This window comes from Pseudopipra pipra, chromosome 28 (assembly GCF_036250125.1).
Source record: "Pseudopipra pipra isolate bDixPip1 chromosome 28, bDixPip1.hap1, whole genome shotgun sequence".
NCBI classification, from domain to species: Eukaryota; Metazoa; Chordata; class Aves; order Passeriformes; family Pipridae; genus Pseudopipra; species Pseudopipra pipra.
The window spans coordinates 4,496,575-4,510,446 of record NC_087576.1 but is presented as its reverse complement, the minus strand read 5'-3'; the positions used below and the strand labels follow the sequence as shown (position 1 = coordinate 4,510,446).

Here is a 13,872-nt window from a genome sequence, read left to right as displayed (position 1 = left end):
AACTTCTTGTCTCTTTCTACGAGCTCCAGAAGCCAGCTGTCCTCAGGACAACCTGTCTTACTGTTGGAAACTGAGGAAAAGAAGGTGTTAAATACCTCAGCCTTTTCCTGATCTTTGATAACTATATTCCTGCCCATGTCCAATAAAGAATGGAGGTTTTCCTTGCCCCTCCTTTTGCTATTGATGTATCTGTAGAAGGACTTTTTGTTATCCTTCACACAAGTGTCTAGATTGAATTTAAATTTTGCCTTTGTCTCTCTAGTTTTCTTTCTACGTGACCTAACTATATTCCTAAACTCTTCCTAAGTAGCCAACCCTTTTTTCCATAATTTGTAGGCTCTCTTTTTTACCCTAATTTCCTTCAAAATCTCCCTGTTCAGCTAGGCCAGTCATCTTAACTGTCGGCTCGCCTTTCGGCACACTGGGACAGCTCCTGTGCGCTCAGGACTTGCTTCTTGAAGCATGTCCATCCCTCCTGGACCCTTTGTTTTCAAGGGCTGTTTCCCGGGGTACACTCTGAATCAGTCTTCTGAATAGGCCAAAATCTGCCCTCTCGAAGTCCAGTGTAGAGGTTTTATTGATGGCCCTCCTTGCATCCCTGAGTATTGAAAACTCTCTTATTTCATGGTCACTGTGCCCTAGATGGCCTCTGACCACCACATCTCCCACCAGCCCCTCTCTGTTTGAGAACAGAAGGTCTAGTGAGGCCCCATCCCTGGTAGGCTCATTTACTAGCTGGAGCAGGAATATAGAGAGGTTGTCAGAGTAAGTAGAAATGAGATAAGGAAGACCAAGGCCCATCTGGAATTTAATCTGGCCAAGGACTCAAGGACAACAAGAAGGATTTCTTCAAATACATCAACAACAAAAGGAAAACCAAGGCTAATGTGGACTCATTAGTTAATGGAGAAGGGACCCTGGTGACAGAGGACACAGAGAAGGCAGAGTTACTGAATGCCTTCTTTGCATTGGTCTGCACTGATAAGACCAGCCCTCAGAGATCTCTGACCCGAGGCCAGCTTGGAAGGAAAATTTCCCTTGGTCAAGGAGGATTGGGTTAGAGAACACCTGGGCAAATTTGACATCCACAAGTCTGTGGGCCCTGACGAGATGCATCCACGAGTGCTGAGAGAGTTTGTGGATACCTCAGCGAGGCTGCTCCTGATCATCTTTGAAAGGTTGTGGCAATCAGGAGAGGTGCTGGGTGACTGGAAGAAAGCAAATGTCACCCCAGTCTTCCAAAGAAGGAGACCCAGGGAACTACTGGCCAGTCAGCCTCCCCTCCATCCCTGGAAAGGTGATAGTGCCTCATTCTGGAGGCCATCGCTGTCCACCTGGAGGACAAGGAGGTGATCAGGAGAAGTCAGCATGGATTCACTAAAGGTGAATCATGCTTGACCAACCTGATTGCCTTCTATGATGAAATGACGAGCTGGATGGATGAGGGGTGAATATTGTTGATGAATGGATTAGCAGTGGATACTGTTGACCTCAACTTCAGCAAGGCTTTTGACTCTGTCTCTCACAACATCCTCATAGGCAAACTCAGGAATTGTGCACTGGATGTGTGGACCATGAGGTGGATTGAGAACTGGCTGAGCGACAGATCTCAGGAGATCATAACCAAAGGCACAGGGTCTATTTGGAGGCCTGTCACTAGTGGTGTCCCCCAGGGTTCAATGCTGGGCCCAGTATTGTTTAACTTACTCATCAGTGACTTGGATGAGAGGGTCGATGCCTCCTCAACAAGTTTGCTGCTGACACAAACATGGGAGGGGTGGCCAATCCCCCAGAGTGCTGTGCAGCCCTTCAAAGGTACCTTGACAGGTTGGGGAGATGGGCAGAGAAGATATGTGTGAAGCTTAGCAAGAGCAAATGCAGGTCCTGCATCCAAGGAAAATAACCCCAAGCATTGGTACAGGCTGGGAGTGACCTGCTGGAGAGCAGCTCTGTGGAGAAGAACCTGGGGGTCCTGATGGACAATGAGTTGTCCCTGAGCCAGCAGCGTGCCTTGTGGGCAAGAAACTGAAATGATGTTCTGGAGTGCATTAGGAAGAGCATTTCCAGCAGGTTGAGGGAGATGATCCTGCCCCTCTGCTCAGATCTAAATAGGCCACATCTGGAGTCCTGTGTCCAGTTCTGGGCTCCTCAGTACAGGAGAGACATGGAGCTCTATGGTCCAGTGGAGGCTATGAAGATGATGTGGAGACTGGAACATCTCTCTCACAAGGACAGGCTGAGGGAGTTGGGCCTGTTTAACCTCAGGAAGAGGCAACTGAGAAGGGACCCCCATCAATGTCAGTGTCTGTGGAGAGGTGTCAGAGGATGAACGAGGCTCTGCCCAGCAACAGGACAAAAGGCAATGGACAGAAACTGATGCCTGGGAAGCTCCACCTGAATATGAGGAAGAACTTCCTTCCTGAGCAGTGACCGAGCACTGGAACAGGTTGCCCAGGGAGGCTTCGGACTCTCCGTCACTGGAGATACTCTAGAACCATTTGGACACAATCCTGTGCCATGTGCTCTGGGATGACCCTGCTGGAGCAAGGAGGCTGAACTAGATGACCCACTGTGGTCCCTTCCAACCTGACTCATTCTGTGATTGAAAATATTTGGCCATATGAAAATAACAGAGAAATTAGGCTTTCTGTGGCAATAAATGTTGCTGTGTTGTAACAAGATATTATTTGCTCTGCCTGTTTCTCTAAGTGTAACAGATGAGGAAAGAGGGGTTTTATTTGGGGAAAAGTTTAAGAGGCTTCACTTAAATTTGAAGTACGGAAGGCACAAGGACTGCTTTGAGAATGTGGCATCATTGTGAAATGTCATGTTCACCAAGGGGTTTAGGGTCATGGCTTCCTAAGCTTTCCCTCTGCCTGAGGCCTGGGGAAAGTGAAATTAGAGGGGTTACAGCCCTTCTTATGTAGCTCCTTCCTTCAGCTGCTTCATACAGAAGGCACTTTGAGGACTCTGGTGCTTGGCTCCAAGCATGTGTGCGCTGATTTCAGGTACGTTCCTGGGAGATATGTGATAAACTGTGGGGGAAAAGCCTCCAAAAGCAAGGCTTTCAGGTTGGAAGTATATCCAGGCTTTGCCTGAGACAACCAACTTGGACTGTGTTCTCTCTTGCAATCATGTTAATTAGTCAAATGCTTTTTAGAAATTAATCTTTAATTTTTGTCTTTGTCTGATGAGATGAGCAGAATTCAGTCAGTGAGTAGAAGCTGAAAACTATGAGATCGTGGTTACTGCTGAAGTTCTCCTTCAGTGGATAACTGTGGATCTCCCAGGTCGCTCTGCCCTTACCTGTGTCTAAGCACATTGATGCTTAGGAAAGCAGGAGCTCATGCTTCTTGGGTGTTTTTCAGAAGAAATGAGTATATAAAGGCATAATGACTAAGGGAAAGTTAAATTAGGCTTTACTTCAAAGGCACTTAAATTCAAGTAAAGCTTATTGCAGCCAGCTGATGCCTTGGTTGGACTCCTTGAGTGCAGAGGAGGTGTAGTCTGCCGGCAGTGGGAGTGCAGCGCCCTGTGTTTCAATGTGTTCATGTTGTACCCACTGTGCACAAGGTCTTATATATGGTGCATGAAAGTAATAAACTACTAAAGGAAAAGACTTATAGTTCCTCTAATCAGACTGCTAAGAAGTTGTTTTGGTTCATGACATGGCTGGAGTTCCTTTTTATTTCACTCATGTATGTTTGGTATTAAAACACAGATAAAACTACTAAGAAGTTTCTTTCCAGTCCCTACTGGAAAAGGAGTTTGAGAAATGCCAAGGAGAAGGCAAAGTAGGGCATGACAAGAGCTGAATGACTGTATTAAGGTACTAAATCCCTCCTAAACTTTGTTTCTTGCCTATTTTTCTCATTCTTCAGTGTCCACAAAATGAGAACTGATGGTCTGTGAGGGAATTAAAAAAACTTGAGCCGTACTGAAAAGGAAGGAGTTTGACAGCAACAAACTCCTGCTTGTGTCTCTCCTCTGCTGGGACTGCTGTGTGCTCATCCAGGTAATTCAGATGCTTTTCCCCAAGAGCTGCCTCAGGGAACTCTGCAGCCTTTCAACCCCCTACACAATGAAGCCTCTGGGGCCAGTGAGAGGGTGCCAAAAACTGAAGGACTTCATATGACTGGTGTTTGTGCTAGATAGATTTGTATTCACCTGGATAACCCAGAGCATCCTGCCCTTTCTGTTAGAGAAGAGGAAATAATCTTGATTTTAAAATTCTGAGGAACAGGGACCCTGCCTTGCTAAAAAAAAAAACAAACACATACTCTGATTCCCCTCTAAAATTCTCAACTGTCAAATGTTTGGGCTTGGCTTCTCACTCTGGTTGATTTTTATCTCTGACAGTGGCTTGACCAGGAGAGGACTGGGAATCTTTTACTGTCTCAGGTGATCAACAGTTGTGTTTATACTGTGCAGGCATCTTTGAAGGACATTTTCAACCACTTTAGTGTTCAACATGAGGCCATTACCCAGTCCCTGCTATTCACTGCAAAAGAAAAGACTTGATATTATAGGTAAAGAACAACTCGGTAAATCCCAGAAAGGAGACTCCTCTTGCCCTAAAAAAGGTAGATTCATTGCTTTGTCCTTCCTTCTTTCTGCCTTTTGTGCCACTTCAATCAAGATTTTTTATGTGAGGCATCTTTCTCTGCACAGGGAAAGGAAGGTCGTAACTCTGAACGCGTTGTTTGTAACGTACACACCCCAGGGCTTGCCCAGCTCTCTGGGTGTGCCCAGTGTTGAGAGCTGGCAATGAAATGAACATTAGAAGAGCTTGAAGGGGTCAGAAGAGAGACAGTCAAAATGCTTTTTGTGGAATTTCATAAATGACTGAGGCGCATAGTAATGAGAAACAAACCAGAGATGTTCTATGCAAAAGATTTTTAATTGAAAGCTTTGGTCACCAATTGATCTGTTTCAGCATCTGACCCATCAAGACCAAAACTCTTGACAGAGGAAAAGCAAGGGAAGAAGGGCACCGGGGTTGGCTTTAGGCAGCAGCTCTGGAGCCCTCACACTTGTTTCAAGAAAGCTGAGAGCTGTGGAGCTCGTAATTCAGGCCATTTTCTCTGCAGTACTTCAACTCCACAAGTCGAAGGGCATCAAGTGCAGTGCATGATTGTGTATTGTAGGTGTAATTGAGTCCTTTAAAAAAAAAAAAACAAATTACTATGAGTTAATAGCTGAGATATTGGCAGGTAATCTATGAGGGTGCATTTTTGTTGCTCAGAGCAAGCAAGGTTGTGAATAATTGCTGCAATAGAAATGTTTTAATATACAAATATAAGATTTTTTTGGAGTCACGAAACACTAATGCAATGAGACAATATCATAGAATTACCCCTTTTCTTAGCCAGGGCATTGACAAGAAAGTCAGCCTGAAAAATTCTGAGCCCAAACTTAAGGCACCTTAACTTCACAGAAAGGAGTAGTAAGGTGGTGTGAAGCACACAGGTGTTTGGTGGCTTGCTGGGTGAACTCCTGAGCAAGGTCCAAAGGGAAGGACAGGGCATCTTGGGACGAGCCTTTGTCTTTGCCTTGGCGTTGCAGAGGAGGTCAAGGAGGGCCAAAAGTCGGGGTCCAAACTGAAGCCACATGAATCTTGACAGATGGGAGGTGGAAGGGTTTGGAGCAGGTCAGTTCTGCAGGCTGGGACTCAAGCCTGGTGCAGTGCTGATCTGCAGAGATGCCGAAGGCTTTCTGCCTAACCTGAAGCTCTTGCTTCCTGTCTGTCTTGAGTTGGAAGAGGCCCACTGGTGCAGTAGTCATTCCCCAAGGGGAAAAAAGTGCCAGGTGAGAGAGAGACAGAATTGATTTGCTTGCACTCACCGTGAACTTCATAAGCTCTGTAGATGGTGAGTCCGCTGCACATAGCAATTGTGTTTGCTCCATAGGAGTTGAGGTTGTTGACCAATCCACTGGTGACAAAGGTGAGCTTCCTTGCAGGTCTTCCAAGACTCACTAGGTTCTAGACACAAAAGAGAGCATTCAGCAAGATCAGTGGCGTGATGCGTTTCATGGCGGGCATATGGCGAGTTGTGCAGTGACGAGCCGGTGCTTGGGCTGTGACTGCCCCTGCCTTTAGTGGTGCCTTTGAATGGCCTGGGGCCCATGGGAACAGTAGTGTGCCTTGAAGACAGTTCCTAAGGCAGCCCTTTGTAAGACAGTCAAGGTGCAGGGAGCCTAAGGAGAAGGGGCAGTGCCAGTCAAGCGCGGAGCAGGAGCGGAGGAGCGCAACCGGTGTGTTAAGGCAGACATTTGAGCAAAGCATTTGCTCAGTCACTGTCCTCTCCCCTCCCAGAGCTACTCAGGCTGGAGGCATGGCAGGAGAAGTTTTCCTACTTGAAGGCTTTGTTGCCTGGACCAAGCCCCTGGATGCCTGTCAGAAATGGGAGTCCGAGCAATGGCAGCTGCAAGGCAAAGGTGTGAGCTGACAAATGCAGGGTGGTATTGCAGGGCCTCGGAAGGCCTTGGGAGGATTGCCATGCCCAAAGAATTGGAGGCCTTGCAGGATTCCTGAGAGAAAGGGTTTCTCAGCAAGCTGCAGAGCTCAGCTTCCTCAGAGAAAGCGCAGCTGGGAGAGGGAATGAGGGCCCCCCGTCCCCCTTTTCTTTGGACAAACCATCCCTAGGGCAAATTGCCGAGCCGCACTGCTGTGGAGGGCAAGACAGTCCTACCACGTGGGACAAGCTGCTCCTCTCCAGCAGCAAAAAGCAGAGTTAAGAAAGGGCCCAATGGACTCCAGTGGAACGACACACTTGGCAGGGATGGCTGGGATTGTTAGAGGCTTTCCAAATTAGAGTGGAATTTGATCAAAGGGTTTTGGAAAGCCCGTTGCATTGTGTTTCCTTCTCACTGCTAAGTAAGAAGTTGAAGTCAGATACAGGAGACTCAGAGATGCACCTTAGGACAAGCGAGTGTGAAAATGTAGTTAAAGCTGGTATTTTTGCTCAAGCCTGTACTTGGTTCAGTCTTCCTTTTTTCTTGCCCACTGGGCCTTCTAGACCTTTAAAGGCATGATTTTTAAGGACTCAGTTCTCCAACTTCAGAGTAAGCCAGTGTCTACCAGCGGTGAGTGTGCTGAAAGCTGAGATAATTTTTTAAATGTCTGTGCTATTTCAATGGGCTGAAATAGTGCTAATATGTTGCTTAGTTATTCAAAGATGTTTTGAGAGCTTATTTAAAATTTTCCTGCTTATTAGAATATTTGTTTTTAACAAACAAGATGTCCTCAAAATAATAAATTTTTCAGTGTGCAAAGAATGGGAGATTATAAATACTACCTTATGAAAAATTTAAAGTCTTGGACCATATGTGAGAATGAAAAAGCAGACAATATAAATATTAATTGAAAACAATGTAAAAATTCCCTAAAATATCTGTGATATAACATGAAAAAACTCCTCTAAAAACATCAGAATAAGGGTATTCTAATTTTAGAGAAGTCTAAAATGACATAAGAATAAAATATCATTGAAATAAATAGAACTACGTTATCAATGGTGTCATCAAAATGGCTTTTAAAGGCCTGATGGATTAGAAACTTTTGAAAGCAAAATTTTGGACATCACTTTACTTTGAATTACTGTACAATATGCCAAGTGATTGCTCCATTATACTCTTACCCCGCCCTGTGCAGCCACTTTCACAAGAGAATCAAAGCTGGGCATCTCGGTTCTGTTCATGACGGAAATGTAGCAGGCGTTCTGTTGCAGGACTTTGGTTGCAATGACGCCCTGAAAAGAGAAAGTTATTGAGCACTGGCCGTTCAGTTTTGCAACTGTTAAGCCTGGGAGAAAGTCTGGATAAAAACAGGAAGGAATGTCCATAGTTTCTATCCCAACTTGTGGACCCAGACAGTTAAGAAGAAAGGAAGAAGCCCCGTGCCTTGGTAAGCTGGAGCGGGAGGCAGCCTCCTCGCACAGTGCCCGGCAAAGCACGCTCCCTGCCACTCACCGTGTTGTAGTTCCAGATGGTTTTCCAAGACAAACGCTTGCTCTTTTGCTCGATAATTGCTTCTTGTGTTTGGCTGTTGATGTTAATGCTTTGCGAGACACCAGAGATGGAGATTTGGGAGTCTCCCCCACCAAAGGAAATCTGACCATCACCACCAAAGTTGATTTCAGGGTCATTATCCGTCTGCTGTGATTGCTAAAACACATGAAATATTTTTAAACAGTAAAATTAATAAGATGTCAACAGAAAGCCTTTAAAAAAAATTCCTACTAGAATAGAAGAAGTGCTGCCCGCAGGGCGCGCCAGCACTGAGCTGAGGATTTTGCCAAGGACAAAGGCTCAAGGCTGTGGCAAAGTTGGGCAGTAGCCATCAGAATTCTTTGCCTGCCTTCCCTGAATCATTGCTGCATCTTACAACCTGCCGTGTGGTGTCTTTAGAGTGTGAGGTGTGCAAGAGAAGTAACCAGAAGGAATGCAGGCTCAAGGTCTTGAAGGGAAAGCTCTGGTCACCCCCTGCTGTGTTTCAGCCTCTGCGTCCCCAAGAAGGAAGCTCTCCAAAGAGGAGATGCCGGACGAGAAGGACGTGGGGCTTGGCTTTGGGCAGCCCCTGCCCTCAGTTGGAGAAGGGTAAGGGTTTCAAACCTGGTCACTCTGGATATTGCTGTTGCAGTACTTAAGGTCCACAACTTTCAGGACATTGAGGGTGACGCATGGTCCCTGGTTGACTTGGAGTCCTGGAAAAGCAAGACAAGAAAAATGCAAAGCCCATGAGGTGAGGCTTGCGACCTCTGCTGCCGCTCTGCAAGAGGGGGTGGTTGTTGCCGGGAGCGAGCGAGGTCGTGAGTCCTTGGCTGCAGGAGCAGTGTTGGAGACGTGCAAGGGGAAGATGCCTTTGGAGTGCCCAAAGAGCACGGGCCGTGTGGCTGAGGAAGGAATGGCCCCAGAGACGGGCTCTTGCCCACGCTAGGGCTGTTGCCGTGCAGCCCTTGGGGCACTGTTCCACTGGTTGCTGGGAGTGCAGGGGGCTGGGCAGTGCAGGGGCAGGCTGGTGCCAGTTGCTGGGCCCTGTCAGGCCGTGAGCTTGTGAGAGGAGCCTGCCGAGTGCAGGTCCTGAAAGTCATGGGCAATGCCATCCTCGGCCCGGGAACAACCGGCAGGGAAGGAAGCCACTTGGCCTGGTGCTGTGAAGCACACACAAGTGTTTGGTGGCTTGCTGGGTGAAGTCCTGAGCAAGGTGCGAAGGGAAGGACAGGGCATCTTGTCTTTGTCTTTGCTTGGGCGTTGCAGAGGAGGTCAAGGTGGGCCAAAAGTCGGGGCCCAAACTGAAGCCACATGAAGCTTGATGGATGGGAGGTGGAAGGGTTTGGAGCAGGTCAGTTCTGCAGGCTGGGACTCAAGCCTGGTGCAGTGCTGATCTGCAGAGATGCCGAAGGCTTTCTGCCTAAGCTGAAGCTCTTGCTTTCTGTCCATCTTGAGTTGGAAGAGGCCCACTGGTGCAGTAGTCATTCCCCAAGGGGAAAAAAGTGCCAGGTGAGAGAGAGACAGAATTGATTTGCTTGCACTCACCGTGAACTTCATAAGCTCTGTAGATGGTGAGTCCGCTGCACATGGTCGTGATGTCTTGTCCGTAGAAGTTGAGGTTGTTGACCAATCCACTGGTGACAAAGGTGAGCTTCCTTGTAACTCTTCCAAGACTGACCTGGTTCTAGAGACCAAAAGAGAGCATTCAGCAAGATCAGTGGCGTGATGCGTTTCATGGTGGGCATATGGCGAGTTGTGCAGTGACGAGCCGGTGCTTGGGCTGTGACTGCCCCCTGCCTTTAGTGGTGCCTTTGAATGGCCTGGGGCCCATGGGAGCAGTAGTGTGCCTTGAAGACAGTTCCTAAGGCAGCCCTTTGTAAGGCAGTCAAGGTGCAGGGAGCCTAAGGAGAAGGGGCAGCGCAGGGCAAGCGCGGAGCCGGAGCAGAGGAGCGCAGCCGGTGTGTTAAGGCAGACGTTCGAGCAAATCATTTGCTCAGTCGCTGCCCTGGCCCCTCGGAGCTCCTCAGGTTGGAGACTGGAAGCCTGGCAGGAGAAGTCTCTTCCTGCAACCACCTCAAAGGGAAGCAAAGAGGGCAGCAGCAAGAGCGCGCAGGTCCTTTTTCCACTGGGACTCTTTGCAAGTGCTGTTTAGGACCTGTCTGAGAAGTGTGGGGGTTGGAGTGGGACAGGTCTTTCGGAAGGGCTCCAGAGTGCTTTGTTTCCCATGAACTTCCACTCTGGTCTCCTACTGGGGGCCTTTGTCACCTGCACCAAGCCCCGGGATGCCTGTCTTTCCTCCTATGAGCTCGGCTTCCCGCTGCTCTCTAACTCCTTCCTCAGCTACGGCCACGGGCCTGCAGTTGTGGCTCATGCCACTGGTGTGGGGGAAAGGCTGGGCACCACGGAGACGCTCTCTCCCACCCCAAAGGAAAAGAGAGTCTGGACAAGGGCAGCTGCAAGGCAAAGGTGTGAGCTGACAAATGCAGGGTGGTATTGCAGGGCCTCGGAAGGCCTTGGAAGGATTGCCATGCCCAAAGAATTGGAGGCCTTGCAGGATTCCTGAGAGAAAGGGTTTCTCAGCAAGCTGCAGAGCTCAGCTTCCTCAGAGAAAGCGCAGTTGGGAGAGGGAATGAGGGCCCCCCTGTCCCCCTTTTCTTTGGACAAACCATCCCCTGGGCAAATTGCCAAGCCGCACTGCTGTGGAGGGCAAGACAGTCCTGCCACGTGGGACAAGCTGCTCCTCTCCAGCAGCAAGAAGCACAGTTAAGAAAGGGCCCAGTGGACTCCAAGGGCAAGAAACTGCTGCTCCTTTGCACTCTTACCCTGCTCTGTCTGGCGAGTGTGGCCAGATTGTCAAAGCTGGGCATCTCGGTTCTGTTCATGACGGAAATGTAGCAGGCGTTCTGTTGCGGGACTTTGGTTGCAATGACGCCCTGGAAAGAGAAAGTTATTGAGCACTGGCCGTTCAGTTTTGCAACTGTTAAGCCTGGGAGAAAGTGTGGATTGAACCAGTGAGGCATGCGGATGGTTTCTACCCCAAAGGGTGGACTGAAAAGGTTCAGAAGAAAGCAAGAAGCCCCGTGCCTTGGTCAGCTGGAGCGGGAGGCAGCCTCCTCGCACAGTGGCCGGCAAAGGGCGCTCCCTGCCACTCACCGTGTTGTAGTTCCAGATGGTTTTCCAGGAGCCACTGACGGTCGTTTGCTGGATAACTGCCACGCGCCATGTCTTGTGGAGGGTGACAATTTGGGACTGGCCAGCAATGATGACTTCCTGGTTGTCATCCTGAGTCTGATCCTGATCCTGATCCTGACCCTGGGGAGGTTAAAACACCAAGGACAGAACATCTTCAGCCTTTGAACGGAGTCAGTGATCTCGCCCCCAAATCCCTGGTAGAACAGAAGAAGTGCTGCCCGCAGGGAGTGGCAGCAGTGAGCTGAGGATTTTGCCAAGGACAAGGGATCAAGGCTGTGGCAAAGTTGGGCAGTAGCCATCAGAATTCTTTGCCTGCCTTCCCCGAATCATTGCTGCATCTTACAGCTGCCGTGTGGTGTCTTTAGAGTGTGAGGCGTGCAAGAGAAGTAGCCAGAAGGAATGCAGGCTCAAGGTCTTGAAGGGAAAGCTCTGGTCACCCCCTGCTGTGTTTCAGCCTCTGCGTCCCCAAGAAAGAAGCTCTCCAAAGAGGAGATGCCGGACCAGAAGGACGTGGGGTTTGGCTTTGGGCAGCCCCCGCCCTCGGGTGGAGAAGAGTAAGGGTTTCAGACCTGGTCAATGCTGCCATTGCGATTGCAGTACTTCAGGTCCACAACTTTCAGGACATTGAGGGTGACACATGGTCCCTGGTTGACTTGGAGTCCTGGAAAAGCAAGACAAGAAAAATGCAAAGCCCATGAGGTGAGGCCTGCGACCTTGGCTGCCGCTCTGCAAGAGGGGGTGGTTGTTGCCGGGAGCGAGCGAGGTCGTGAGTCCTTGGCTACAGGAGGAGTGTTGGAGACGTGCGAGGGGGAGATTCCTTTGGAGTGCCCAAAGAGCCTGGACCGTGTGGCTGAGGAAGGAACGGCCCCAGAGACGGGCTCTTGCCCACGCTGGGGCTGTTGCCGTGCAGCCCTCGGGGCACTGTTCCACTGGTTGCTGGGAGTGCAGGGGGCTGGGCAGTGCAGGGGCAGGCTGGTGCCAGTTGCTGGGCCCTGTCAGGCCGTGAGCTTGTGAGAGGAGCCTGCCGAGTGCAGGTCCTGAAAGTCATGGGCAATGCCATCCTTGGCCCGGGAACAACCGGCAGGGAAGGAAGCCACTTGGCCTGGTACTGTGAAGCACACACAAGTGTTTGGTGGCTTGCTGGGTGAAGTCCTGAGCAAGGTGCGAAGGGAAGGACAGGGCATCTTGGGACGAGCCTTTGTCTTTGCCTGGGCGTTGCAGAGGAGGTCAAGGTGGGCCAAAAGTCGGGGCCCAAACTGAAGCCACATGAAGCTTGATGGATGGGAGGTGGAAGGGTTTGGAGCAGGTCAGTTCTGCAGGCTGGGACTCAAGCCTGGTGCAGTGCTGATCTGCAGAGATGCCGAAGGCTTTCTGCCTAAGCTGAAGCTCTTGCTTTCTGTCCGTCTTGAGTTGGAAGAGGACCACTGGTGCAGTAGTCATTCCCCAAGGGGAAAAAAGTGCCAGGTGAGAGAGAGACAGAATTGATTTGCTTGCACTCACCGTGAACTTCATAAGCTCTGTAGATGGTGAGTCCGCTGCACATGGTCGTGATGTCTTGTCCGTAGAAGTTGAGGTTGTTGACCAATCCACTGGTGACAAAGGTGAGCTTCCTTGTAACTCTTCCAAGACTGACCTGGTTCTAGAGACCAAAAGAGAGCATTCAGCAAGATCAGTGGCGTGATGCGTTTCATGGCGGGCATATGGCGAGTTGTGCAGTGACGAGCCGGTGCTTGGGCTGTGGCTGCCCCCTGCCTTTAGTGGTGCCTTTGAATGGCCTGGGGCCCATGGGAACAGTAGTGTGCCTTGAAGACAGTTCCTAAGGCAGCCCTCTGTAAGGCAGTCAAGGTGCAGGGAGCCTAAGGAGAAGGGGCAGCAGCACAGGGCAAGCACGGAGCAGGTGCGGAGGAGCGCAGCCGGTGTGTTAAGGCAGACGTTCGAGCAAATCATTTGCTCAGTCGCTGCCCTGGCCCCTCGGAGCTCCTCAGGTTGGAGACTGGAAGCCTGGCAGGAGAAGTCTCTTCCTGCAACCACCTCAAAGGGAAGCAAAGAGGGCAGCAGCAAGAGCGCGCAGGTCCTTTTTCCACTGGGACTCTTTGCAAGTGCTGTTTAGGACCTGTCTGAGAAGTGTGGGGGTTGGAGTGGGACAGGTCTTTCGGAAGGGCTCCAGAGTGCTTTGTTTCCCATGAACTTCCACTCTGGTCTCCTACTGGGGGCCTTTGTCACCTGCACCAAGCCCCGGGATGCCTGTCTTTCCTCCTATGAGCTCGGCTTCCCGCTGCTCTCTAACTCCTTCCTCAGCTACGGCCACGGGCCTGCAGTTGTGGCTCATGCCACTGGTGTGGGGGAAAGGCTGGGCACCACGGAGACGCTCTCTCCCACCCCAAAGGAAAAGAGAGTCTGGACAAGGGCAGCTGCAAGGCAAAGGTGTGAGCTGACAAATGCAGGGTGGTATTGCAGGGCCTCGGAAGGCCTTGGAAGGATTGCCATGCCCAAAGAATTGGAGGCCTTGCAGGATTCCTGAGAGAAAGGGTTTCTCAGCAAGCTGCAGAGCTCAGCTTCCTCAGAGAAAGCGCAGCTGGGAGAGGGAATGAGGGCCCCCCGTCCCCCTTTTCTTTGGACAAACCATCCCCTGGGCAAATTGCCAAGCCGCACTGCTGTGGAGGGCAAGACAGTCCTGCCACATGGGAC

General features: G+C 50.1%; 3 protein-coding genes across 6 annotated transcripts in view; 1 reads left to right on the top strand and 2 right to left on the bottom strand.

Moving 5' to 3' along the window:
• Positions 1 to 13,872, top strand: part of GKN2 (gastrokine 2) — a 122,660-nt gene that overhangs the window by 34,588 nt on the left and 74,200 nt on the right. For 3 of the 4 annotated variants that reach the window (XM_064638159.1, XM_064638156.1, XM_064638158.1), the window contains exon 3: positions 3,882 to 4,015. The exons of the other annotated variant lie outside the window; for it this stretch is intronic. The gene's annotated coding sequence lies outside the window, so the exon portion shown is untranslated. The remainder of the gene's footprint in view (positions 1 to 3,881; positions 4,016 to 13,872) is intronic. 4 annotated transcript variants of the gene reach the window in all.
• The window catches only part of LOC135403812 (gastrokine-1-like), a 33,217-nt gene that overhangs the window by 17,257 nt on the left and 2,088 nt on the right, over positions 1 to 13,872 (bottom strand). The window lies entirely within an intron of this gene.
• Positions 4,882 to 9,671, bottom strand: LOC135403811 (gastrokine-1-like). The gene is made up of 6 exons (XM_064638152.1): positions 9,538 to 9,671; positions 8,614 to 8,705; positions 7,972 to 8,166; positions 7,641 to 7,751; positions 5,845 to 5,983; positions 4,882 to 5,160 (listed from the first exon to the last, which is right to left on the bottom strand). Exons 1-6 carry the CDS (start codon positions 9,578 to 9,580, stop codon positions 5,039 to 5,041), a joined length of 702 nt encoding a protein of 233 aa, XP_064494222.1. The 5' UTR covers positions 9,581 to 9,671; the 3' UTR covers positions 4,882 to 5,038.

Coding starts and splice junctions, on each gene's coding strand:
- LOC135403811 (XM_064638152.1), bottom strand. CDS start 9,580: ATGTGCAGCGGACTCACCATCTACAGAGCTTATGAAGTTCACG. Junction 8,706..9,537: donor CAGAGCTTATGAAGTTCACG/GTGAGTGCAAGC, acceptor TTGCTTTTCCAG/GACTCCAAGTCAACCAGGGA. Junction 8,167..8,613: donor GCAATATCCAGAGTGACCAG/GTTTGAAACCCT, acceptor CATGTGTTTTAG/CAATCACAGCAGACGGATAA.